This window comes from Balaenoptera borealis, assembly GCF_965194805.1.
Source record: "Balaenoptera borealis genome assembly, chromosome: 3".
Classification (NCBI taxonomy): Eukaryota; Metazoa; Chordata; class Mammalia; order Artiodactyla; family Balaenopteridae; genus Balaenoptera; species Balaenoptera borealis.
This window is the reverse complement of record NC_138866.1, coordinates 155,450,355-155,462,462: the sequence shown is the minus strand read 5'-3', so window position 1 is coordinate 155,462,462 and position 12,108 is coordinate 155,450,355. Positions and strand designations below refer to the sequence as shown.

The following is a 12,108-nucleotide window of genomic DNA, read 5'->3' as shown; positions in this document are numbered from 1 at the left end:
ACTGAAGTAGATCTGGTGATGCCCCTGCCATAGGAAGAAACGCTTGCTTGCACCTCCTTCAGTGGGATTAAAGAAAAAGTTATAAAAGTTGACACAGGAGAAAAGAAAAAAATAAACAGATTTTACATAAAGATTATAGTATCAGAATGATATTTAATAATTTAACTTCTTGACAATAATTGACAGGAAAGGCAATTAATATAAATAATTTTCAAATAAATATATTTATACAAATAAATATAAAAATTTTAAATTTACAAATAATTTTGCTTAGAATTCTAAGGTTCAATAGGAATGTAAATACCAGGTAACTACTGTTTTCATTATGAGATTTAATAGTAGTCTTTGAATTCATAAATTCTGTGCATCTGTTTGATAAAAATACAAAGTAACTTTTTAAAAGATAGATTTAAGACAATAGCTGGAGGAGACTTGGAGCTGTGAACAGTTCAGTGACAAGGACTGTTAATTAGCAATGTTAATACACTTGCTAGATGAAAAACCATGGAACCTAACCCAGGCCTGCAGTGCAGGTGTCTTTTGTACAGTTCTAACATAGCAAACGTAATATGTAGGGCCCACAAACATTCCATTAAAAAGTGAGGTTCAGAAATCACCAGTGTAAGAGGAATATTAAATCTGAGGGATGAATAGCTAACTGTCATGGAGCCATCACAGAAAACCAGGGACCAGACAGTTTTTTGCTAAAATTGCTCTTTCTGGTTTACTTTCTATTGAGCATTACTAACACTTTTCTGAAGAAGCAATAATTAATCTTTAATACTCAGGGCTCAGAATTACTTTATTTCTGAACTGTAGTGATTACATCTTTCCCGTAGTACCTAAATTTATCTAAATTGTGCCTCTGACTACTCTAGTTCTGAATAGGTATCAAGATTGTTAGAGTTAAGTCAGCTTTTGGCCAATATCATTGAATCATTTTTATCTGACCATGTTAACAGTTTTGGTAATTCTTCAAAGCCATGTTGAAATACAACTTGTTCAGTTGTTTAGCATCAAATGGAGTAAGATTGCAGAGAGTTTGAAATTTTGAATGAACAAAGATGAAAGTTTATGCTCCATCCTGGTTACCTGGAATATATTATTAAAATATCCTTTAAGACTTATTTGCAGTTGCTTTTAATTTAATGATAAATGTAATTTAAAGAATTATTGCTTGTAGCTTACTCTGCATCATGGCACATGACATAACAGGCATTTGTGACGTGAAGGAGCCTGGACTGGTGTTTCTAAAGGCTGTAGTGTCGGGGCCCTGAGTCGTGCCCTACCCTGGATACTTCTTCCTTTCCTATTCATTGTCCAGGATGTCCCAGCCCTCCATGCCCACTCCCCTGTGTGCTTCAGCTTGGCTGTGGGAAAGCAGAGAGTCAGAGATTTATTCTACCAAATGATTTGTTTTGCAAAGTAAGTTAACTCCAGCTGCCAGTAAACCTCTCCTTACTTTGCTGTTTTCCTCATTAACCCAGGAGTGGATCAAGCTTTGCCTCCAGAGCGCCGGGCTCCAGTTACTCCTTCCTCTGCCTCTCGCTATCACCGCCGAAGGTCCTCAGGGTCACGAGATGAGCGCTATCGGTCGGGTAAGGCACCAGGTGTGGGGTCTGTAATGTGGGTGATGGTGAAAGGAATGAGTGGGCACATGTCTGCAGAAGCTGTGTGAGTACGAGGCAGTGAGTTTGGATGTCCTTGTGGTTGGTCATGTGGCCCACAGATGACATCTTATCTCAGACACAAATATACCCTCTAGGGTACACATTAAAATTCAGTAAATAGTAACTCTTTTTATATTTTTAAAATAGTTTCCATTATTTAGAATTTCACAAGAACTTAAAAAGTAACCTCTCATAAGCCAAATTTTGCTTATTTTTTTTAGGTGTTACTGTTTAAAAGTTTGGTTTTACTTTTTGTAATCTTGGTTGCTAGTATTTTTTCCTTCTCTTTTAACCTCAGTGATTTCTGTTTTTAAAGTACAGTTTTCAAAAAAGTAATAAGATTCGTAATAATTTGTATGTTCTCTGTTTATTATTTCCTTTGTGTTTTATGATGTTGTGTATAAGAATGCTATCTTCATAATTCCGTTTTATTGCAGTCATCACCTGGGCTTGACTGGCTTAAATTTCTTTCATTAATTGAGCATCAAGGAACTTGTGATTAATGTTTTACTTTTTGAAAAAAGTTTCTTTTCCCCCAACATCTGGATTAAAGTTGCTTTTTCCTGCTTCCCTAATTTTTTTAGAAGAAAATTATCAGTAAGTGTTGTTGCTGGGACACCAGTTCAGGGTACATGTAGATTGCTCAGGATGACAACCCAAATTATAACATTTATATATCATTTTATATTTTGCAAAGTACTTGCAAAGGCATTATCTCACTTGGTTTTTATAACAGAAAGGTGAAGTACTTATGACTGTTTCATGTTGCAGAAGAGGAAGCTGAGACTGCAAGAGGAGAAGTAGCTCAGCCAGTTCACACCAAGGTGGGTGGGTCAACCCTGTGAGCCTCTCAGCGTTGTGAATTTTTCCATTAATGGGGGCTTGCAAGATAAACCACCACCCTTCCCTCTAAGGAGCTGTGTGCCTGACTGCCTGGCCCTGCTCTCCTTTCTGGAAGGGAAGAAGGGGTAAGACAGATTTTATGGCATCAGGAATCTTCCTCTGTGGAAGCAAGAAGAATGGTCTTGAGAAACTAGGAAGAAGCCCAGTGCAGCTTCATTGCTGCCCCTGCCTTCTTGGCCACCTCAGGCCTGGTGCCTGGGACAGTATGTGGGGGTGGAGTGAGGGCAGGAGTTTGTTCCCAAATCCACCTTCTGTTTTTTTACAGGTATTTTAACTCCTAGCACATACCAAGAGCCCATTGTACTCATTCGGGCATCTCAAAGGCCCCTTTCAAATAATTAGGAGGGCAGCACACACATATGTGCTGTCGACTTGCTATGGAATGTTTCCATTTATTCCTTTGTCTTGAGTGTGTTGTTCATTTTATATATCACACACACACGTAGACACACACAGGTAGATACACATACATAGTCACACATACAGGAGACATACAGGTAGATAGCCACATGTAGACACACACATAGATATATATGTAGACATGCACTTAGACACACAGGTAGACACATGTTTACTATCATCCGTATCTTCAGTTCTCAAAGAAACTAGTCAAGTTCTTATTTCCATTCTATAGATGAGAAAATTGAAGTTCAGTGATTGTTAATGATAACTAACTCACCAAATTAAGATGCAAATCTAGCTTTGTCTGGCCCTGTAATCTGACTTATTACCAGATAGAAGATTATATCTCCTGTCCATTTCTAACCTGTAATTTTTTGTGTTAATTTTTTTTATTTAGATGGAAATTAAATCATAGTACAATCTATGTCCTACATTATATGTCTTTCCTAACGATGAGGGTGGAGGATGATATACCGTATAAACTTTATACGGCCTTTGATAAGGTATATTGTCTTGTTCAAATCCTCCTAGTTATTTTGGGAAATCAGTAGGACAGGTGGTGGTGGTGTCACTGTTTTTCTTTTCAAGTAAAAGTCTGAGAGAGGTGAACACAGTACAGTAGGAGGTGGTGATCTCTGGGCCTCAGGTACGTCTCCGCTCACCTGTGCACACTACCACCCCTCTTTGTGGGCAGAGGGGAAGACTCGATGGAGGGGTGGTGCTGAGGAGAAGAATGGAGGGCGACGTCAGGGGATTGATTGTCACCAGTCCATAGGGACATGGCCAGCACAGCCCTCTGCAGAGGAAACCAGACCCCATCCTGTCCAGCCCCTACCTCAGGCTCTACTTTAAATCACTTAGTTTCTCGTGAGCATCATCGTCGGAGGCAGGGGAAGCTCCGGTTTGCGTTAGTCCTTCCCAATTAGAACTCCAGACTCGGAACTCTCCCCACTTTGGGGGAAGCTGCAGAGAATTCCAGCAGCTCCTGTCCTTGCGACTTCGTTTCCTATGGGCATCTCTCCAGGCACCCTTGTCCCACTTCCTCTACTTCTTTCTTGTCCCCTTCACTCGGTTGCCCTCAGAGACTGTCCTCAACATAACGGCGCCCTGAGTTCTAAACGCACGTTCGCTGGCGACACTCCTCTGCTCAAGAATTCCAGCAGCTCCTGTTGCTCTGAGAGTAAGAGTCGTGTGGCAGCAGTGACCCACCACGTGCACAGTCTGGCCTCCTGTCACTCCACACTCTTGTCTTGCACGTCGCCCTCCTCTGTAGCCACACTGGTTCCGTGGGTGTTTCCTGTTTTTGTGAGGCATTCTCTGACCACCCAATTAAAATGGTAAAGCACCATGCCATCTCATACACAGTCCCTTCCCTTTTCATCCTGATTTGTTTGCATCCACTGCATCTATTACCCCTGGCATGCTATCAGTTATCTGTTTGTCCATCTACCTATCTGTCAGTCATCTCGCTATCTATCTGTATCAGTAATCTATCATCTGCCTACCTACCAGCCTATATCAATCATCTGTCTATCTAGTTAGCTGTCTATTGATCATCTGTCTACCAACTTGTCTATCAGTCAACCATCTATTAGCTATCTATCATCTACCAATAATCTGCCTATCTGTATACACCATCTATTTATCTACCTACCATCTGTCATCTGTCTACCCACATCTCTCTCCATCTGTCAGTTATCTCTCTACCTACCATAAGAATGTAAGGTCCACCAGGGCAAAGATCTTTGCTTTGTTCATTTGTGTATGCCAGGCACCTAAAATATTGCCTAGTTAATGGTTTTTGAAGGAAAGAAGGGTGATGAAGGGAGCAGAGCACATTTGGGGAAAAGCAAGAAATTAGGTAGGAGGGACCAGATTTTAAGGTATTTTGTATATGTGCTCAAGCATTTGGACTTTATCCTGAAGATGCTAGGGTACCATTTGAAGATTTTAGGCAAAGTCATGTTTGGAGTAGTTGTGGGGTTTGAAGAGTACTTTGGTAGCATTGTGGAGTACGGATTAGAAGTGGAGTATTTGGAAAGACCCTGAGTACCTGAGATATTTGTTTAGATCAGTCTGTGCCAGTGAGACTTGAGATGTGTTTAGAAGATAGTAGCTTGAGGACGTGAAGGCTGAGTTAAGGCAGGGTGTGTGAGAGACGGGATTGGGGGTGACCCCAAGATGTCTGGGTTGTACAGTTGTATAGATGATGGTCTCTGGGTCTGCCTTTAGAGAATTAAGTTTTTCATTCGTAGGTTAAAGATGGTGGAATTTGCCTCAGCTATTCACTTACTATGTAGAGAATACATGAAAAATTGTGCAGACATTCCTTGAAGTGTCACGTAAGATGTGAAAAATATTATGCCATATATACTGTTTTAATTTTTTTTTAATTTACACTCCTCTCAATTTTGAATAAATAATGACTGCTTAATTTACATAAGGAGCAAACATATCCAGAGGATCTTTCCATATGCTTTTGAAAGCTCAGTTGGGTTCTCGTTTTCTATAACTGACACGGAGCACCACCCCTCGTATAGGATGGCGTGTGCCCTAGAGGAAAGCTAAGGAGGGCCTTTGGGTCATTCCCAGGGCTCATTTGGTAGTCTCATTCGCCACGTTGTTATCTGCTATTTCCTGTTTTTAAATACTCTAGTCAGTTTTCTTAATTTAGACATTTCACTGATATACTATATGTTACTTTCTCTTGGAGTTTATGCTCATATACTTTTTAAAATGTGGTTATGAAATCTTAAAAGCTTGTTTTGGTCAGTTGCCAGTGTCCATGTTTCAGGATTTTCTGGTTTATTTTCTCCTGAGCCAGCACAGAAGATTTAAGACATTTAAGAGAAAAAGTTTTGTGACTCTCAGGAGATTTTGCTTTCTAAAATTCTTTGACCACTTAATTTGCAGTGGAGTTACTTTGGTTGCTTCATATCAGCCAAGAAGTAATTCAATTATCTTTTAGACAGTTGACCTAATTAACAGTTGATCTAGTCAACCATATAGCCACAGATTTAATCTCTCTTGGCTATATGTTCTCATTTCATTTCTAAACCCATGGCCTTACATGGTAATGAACTCCTACTAGAATTCTTCAGAATAGTGTGCACCTCTCTTCTTTTTAAATAATTTTCTTTGAAAACTAAAATTTGATTTGGAAAGTGAATGAATAGGCATTTACTGAATACCTAGAAAATGTCAAACTCTATATTGGGCACTTTATTACTTTCACTTGATAAAGTCTAATTTGAGCTTTAAAAGATTCTAGCTGTTTTTTTTAACACCTTTTTCCCTCAACCAAAAACCCTGGAAAAACCTTGAGACTTGAGTTGTTTGTATTCCAACCAAGACTGATTATGACAAGAATATATTAAAACTAAAATATAACATATGATTTCCTAATATGTTTTAAATGATTGTTTTGTCTATTTATGGGCTTAGGAACAGTTTGAAAAAACCACATCTCATAATTTGTGTGCAGACATGGACAAGAGCAGTTGCCTTCTCAGTGCTGAGGTGTCCTGATCCACCCTTGTGCTCATTCCAGGTAGAATGTCATGGAGCCCTGTCTTCCTCTAGGACGAGGAGCTGAAACAGAGTCCAGGGACCCGAGGGGGATTCAAGACCCTTTCAGGGATGTCTGTGAGGTCAAACCCTTTTCAGAATAACACTAACACATTACTTGCCTTTTTCATTCTCACTTTTTTCATGAATGTACAATGGATTTTTCCAGAGGCTGCCTGACATGTGGTGATGTCATCATTCTGACCGCCAGTGGAATCTGTGATTGTGAAATCTTGTGTTTTAAAAAGTCTTTCCGTTTCCTTTCTAAAACAGTAAATATCAAAGTATTAATCCCATAAGTAAAACTTTTAAAGGTTTTCAGCAGTTTTTGAGTTTAAAGTGTTCTTTGGGTCAAAGAGTTTGAGAACCATTGCTATGAGACTTGTAAAAATGGAATTTTTTAAATAAAAAATTGAGACATAGTGTGAACTAGAAACTTCTACTTCTGAACCCATCCGTGAGACTGATTTTATGCTGATGACAAAGTCTGATTCATAGCAGTGATCAGTTTCCGGGACTAAGGACTTCATCCTAGTATTCATTCATTCACAAACATGCAAATAGTTTTGTGTACTGAGCATTCTGCTGTGGGCTACACGTGAGGCAAAAATACAGAAAGCATGTTTGCTTCCAGAGTTTATTTACCCTATAGTGAGTTCTTCCTTGACGCTGAAGTTTAATTTTCTAGATTGAGAAGTTTTCTCTTTCTCTAGTAAACTTGACAAGATTTACTGATTTTAATGTGGTTCCTGTTTCTGTGATGACCTGTGTTCTCTCTGAACAACTAAATGTTTCATTAGTTAATTTATTTTAGTAAAAATCAGGAAATAACATTTTCTTACTTAAATTAGAGTAAAAGAGAAGACTTAAATCAGACTGCATACTAAACTAAATATTCCCAGTGAAGGACAGGCTCAGTCTGTGCAGAGCTGCACCACCCAGCATGGTGGTCAGTATCCACAAGGGACCTTTTAAATTTAAATTAATAAAATTAAATAAAATTTAAAATTCTGTTTTTGTGCTTTACCAGCCACATTTTAAGGCATGTGGCTGCTATACTGGGCAGTGCAGATATGGAAGATCATCACCACAGCAGAAAGTTCTCTTTCATAATGCTGTGCTAGGCCCAAGGTTATGTAAGAATGGAGGAGAAGGCAGAAGATGCAGCTGAAGAGAGTTCTTTTTTTTTCTTTTTTTTAAACATCTTTATTGGAGAATAATTGCTTTACAATGGTGTGTTAGTTTCTGCTTTATAACAAAGTGAATTAGCTATACATATACATATATCCCCATATCTCCTCCCTCTTGCGTCTCCCTCCCACCCTCCCTATCCCACCCCTCTAGGTGGTCACAAAGCACTGAGCTGATCTCCCCGTGCTATGCAGCTGCTTCCCACTAGCTATCTATTTCACATTTGATAGTGTATATATGTCCATGCCACTCTCTCACTTCGTCCCAGCTTACCCTTACCCCCAACCCCATGTCCTCAAGTCCATTCTCTACATTTGTGTCTTTATTCCTGTCCTGCCCCTAGGTTCTTCAGAACCATTTTTATTTTTTATTTTTTATTAGATTCCATATATATGTGTTAGCATACGGTATTTGTTTTTCTCTTTCTGTCTGACTTCACTCTGTATGACAGACTCTAGGTCCATCCCCCTCTCTACAAATAACTCAATTTCATTTCTTTTTATGGCTGAGTAATATTCCATTGTATATATGTGCCACATCTTCTTTATCCATTCATCTGTTGATGGACACTTAGGTTGCTTCCATGTCCTGGCTATTGTAAATAGAGCTGCAGTGAACATTGGGGTACATGACTCTTTTTGAATTATGGTTTTCTCAGGGTATATGCCCAGTAGTGGGATTGCTGGGTCGTATGGTAGGTTTATTTTTAGTTTTTTAAGGAATGTCCATACTATTCTCCATAGTGGCTGTATCAATTTACATTCCCACCAACAGTGCAAGAGGGTTCCCTTTTCTCCACACCCTCTCCAGCATTTGTTGTTTGTAGATTTTTTGATGATGGCCATTCTGACCAGTGTGAGGTGATACCTCATTGTAGTTTTGATTTGCATTTCTCTAATAATTAGTGATGTTGAGCATCCTTTCATGTGTTTGTTGGCAATCTGTATATCTTTTTTGGAGAAATGTCTATTTAGGTCTTCTGCCCATTTTGGGATTGGGTTGTTTGTTTTTTTGATATTGGGTTGCATGAGCTGCTTGTAAATTTTGGAGATGAATCCTTTGTGAGTTTCTTCATTTGCAAATATTTTCTCCCATTCTGAGGGCTGTCTTTTTGTCTTGTTTATGGTTTCCTTTGCTGTGCAAAAGCTTTTAAGTTTCATTAGGTCCCATTTGTTTATTTTTGTTTTTATTTCCATTTCTCTAGGAGGTGAGTCAAAAAGGATCTTGCTGTGACTTATGTCATAGAGTGTTCTGCCTATGTTTTTCCTCTAAGAGTTTTATGGTGTCTGGCCTTACATTTAGGTCTCTAATCCATTTTGAGTTTATTTTTGTGTATGGTGTTAGGGAGTATTCTAATTTCATTCTTTTACATGTAGCTGTCCAGTTTTCCCAGCACCACTTATTGAAGAGGCTGTCTTTTCTCCATTGTATATTCTTGCCTCCTTTATCAAAGATAAGGTGACCATATGTGCGTGGGTTTATCCCTGGGCTTTCTATCCTGTTCCATTGATCTGTATTTCTGTTTTTGTGCCAGTACCATACTCTCTTGATTACTGTAGCTTTGTAGTATAGCAGCTGAAGACAGTTCTTAAAGGCCTGTTCGTCCAGAACTAATCATGCTTGATAGCTGTGCCTAGTCATTTAAACAGAAAATGACACAGTCAGATTTGCATTTTAGAAATATTAGTGTAGCTGGAATGTATAGCTAGTTGGGTTGGATGGGTTCCTGGTTGAAGCAGGGACATGTTAAGAGGATGTTGTATTTCAGGTAAAAAAAGTGAATCAATTTGTGGGATGTACCAAAATAGTACTTAGAAAGAAATTGATGCAGTAGTTACAAATTTAAAACTACTTATATTAGGTAAGAAGAGATCCTAGAAATTGAAGACATAAGGATTTAACTTTAGAAGTTAGAAAAGGAAAATTGAATGAGTTCACAAAAAGAAGAAATGAGAAAACAATGAAGAGAATAAAATGGAATAGAGGATATAGACTTGGTTTCCACCCTGGCATGTAGTAGAAGCACAGAAGTCATCATACACATCCTCACAAGAAAAAGCTTTACATATGGAAAATCAGCAACCCTTCTTTGAACCATCAAAGAACTGAGGTCACTGGGCAAGCTGCTGCCCCAGAATTGGAGATGGATAATGGAAACTCTGAGAGAAAGTCTCAAGACAGTGCTAGAAATCAAAAACACTGTAGCAGAAATGAAGAATGAACTGACTGATAGACTGAAGGTAGATAGGTCAGAAACTCAGATCTACATAAAGAAAGGAAGAATGTTAGAGAAGGAATAGATGATAAAATAAAATCTTTTGGTTTTCGCATTCTTAATTGCTCTTACAGATAAACATTTGTTCAAAGTAATAATAGGAACAATGTATTGGGTGATTATAGCCTGTGGATTAGTGAATGAATGTCAGCAGTGTTACAGGAGGGAGGAATTGGGAATACTCTGTTATAAGGTATTCATACTACCCTTGAGGTGGTATAGTGTTATTTGAAAGTGGACTTGGATTAATTATGAATGTATATTGTGAACTTAAGGACAACCACTAAGAACAGTTTAAAAATCAAGTATAGGGGCTTCCCTGGTGGTGCAGTGGTTGAGAATCCGCCTACCAATGCAGGGGACACGGGTTCGAGCCCTGGTCTGGGAAGATCCCATATGTCGTGGAGCAGCTGGGCCCGTGAGCCACAACTACTGAGCCTTCGCGTCTGGAGCCTATGCTCCACAACAAGAGAGGCCGCGATAGTGAGAGGCCCACGCTTGCTGCAACTAGAGAAAGCCCTCGCACAGAAACGAAGACCCAACACAGCCAAAAATAAAATAAATAAATAAATAAATTTTTTTAAAAAATCAAGTATAATTGATATGCCAAGAGAGAAGAAAAAATGGGATTCTATAAAATGCTCAATTAAAACTAGAAAAGACAGAAAAAGAGTGGAAGACAAAGAAACAAAGAACAAATGCAACGAACAGAAAACAGTAACAAACATGGGTAAATAGTAATCCAAATATATCAATAATGACTTTGAATGTAAGTGGTCTAAGTGCACCAATGAAAAGATGGAGACTGTCAGTGGGTAGAAAGCACAGCCCACTATATGTTGTCTACAGGAAACCCCCTTTAAATATAAAGACACAGATGGAGACAGATACACAGTACTAACACTGATCTAAAACCATGAGTAGCTATATTAATTTCATGTGGCGCCAACTTCAGAACAAGGAAAGTTATCAGAGATAAAGAGGAACATTATATAATGAAAAAGGGGTCAGTTCTTTAAGAAGATACAACAACCCTTAATGTGTACATGCCCAACAACAAAACATCGAAACACGTGAGACAAGAGCAAATAAAACAGCAAGAATAAATGGACAAATCCACTGTTACAGTGGGAAGCTTTAACACCTCTGTCAGTAATTGACAGATCCAGCAAGGACATCAATCAACTGGACTTAACTGACATGTATAGATGACTGCCTCCAACAACAGCAGAATACACAGTCTCAAGCTAAATACACCAAGATAGAACACATTCGGGGCCATAAAACACCTTGTAACAATGAAAGCAGTAGGAATCAAACAAAGTATGCTCTCAGACCACAATGGAATTAAACTAGAAATCAGTAACAGGAAGGTAGCTGGAAAACCCCCACATACTCGGAGATTAAATAGCACACTTCTAAAAAACACATGGGTCAAAGAAGAAATCTAAGCAAAATTTAAAAAATATTTTGAACTGAAAAGAAAATGAAAATACAGGGATCAAAATTTGTGGGATGTAGCAAAAGCAGTGCTTAGAGGCATATGTATAGCATTGAATGTGTATAGTAGAAAAGAAGAAGGATCTAAAAACAGTAATCTAAGCTTCAACCTTAGGAAACTAAGAAAAGGAGCAAAGTTAATCCAAAGAAGAAGGAAATAAATAAAAGGAGAAATAATGAAATTGAAAATGAGAAATCAATAGAAAAAAATCAAGCCTAAATCTGGTTCTTTGCAAAGATCAATAAAATTGATAATCTTCTAGCCAGGTTAAGAAAAAAATAGAGAACACACAAATTACTAATATTAGAAATGAAAAAGTGACCATCACTATTGATCCCATAGACAATAAAAGGATAATAAGGGAGTATTACAAACAACTCTGTGCCTACAGATTTGAAAACCTAGATGAAAATGACCCACTCCTTGAAAGACACAATCGGCCAAAACTTACCCAAGAAGAAATAGATGATCTGAATAGGCCTGTGTCTATTAAAAACACTGAAACAACGTTAACCTTCCAAAACACCAGGCCCAGGTGGGTTCGCTGGTGAACCTACCAAACATTTATGGAAGAAATTATACCTATTTTCTATATCCTC

At 38.4% G+C, this 12,108-nt stretch overlaps 1 protein-coding gene across 6 annotated transcripts in view; it reads left to right on the top strand.

The window, feature by feature from the left end:
• DIP2C (disco interacting protein 2 homolog C) overlaps positions 1–12,108 on the top strand; it is a 370,310-nt gene that overhangs the window by 193,224 nt on the left and 164,978 nt on the right. For all 6 annotated transcript variants that reach the window (XM_082386001.1, XM_082386000.1, XM_082386005.1 and 3 more), the window contains one exon: positions 1,488–1,598. In XM_082386001.1, the coding sequence (XP_082242127.1) occupies positions 1,488–1,598 (111 nt within the window). The remainder of the gene's footprint in view (positions 1–1,487; positions 1,599–12,108) is intronic.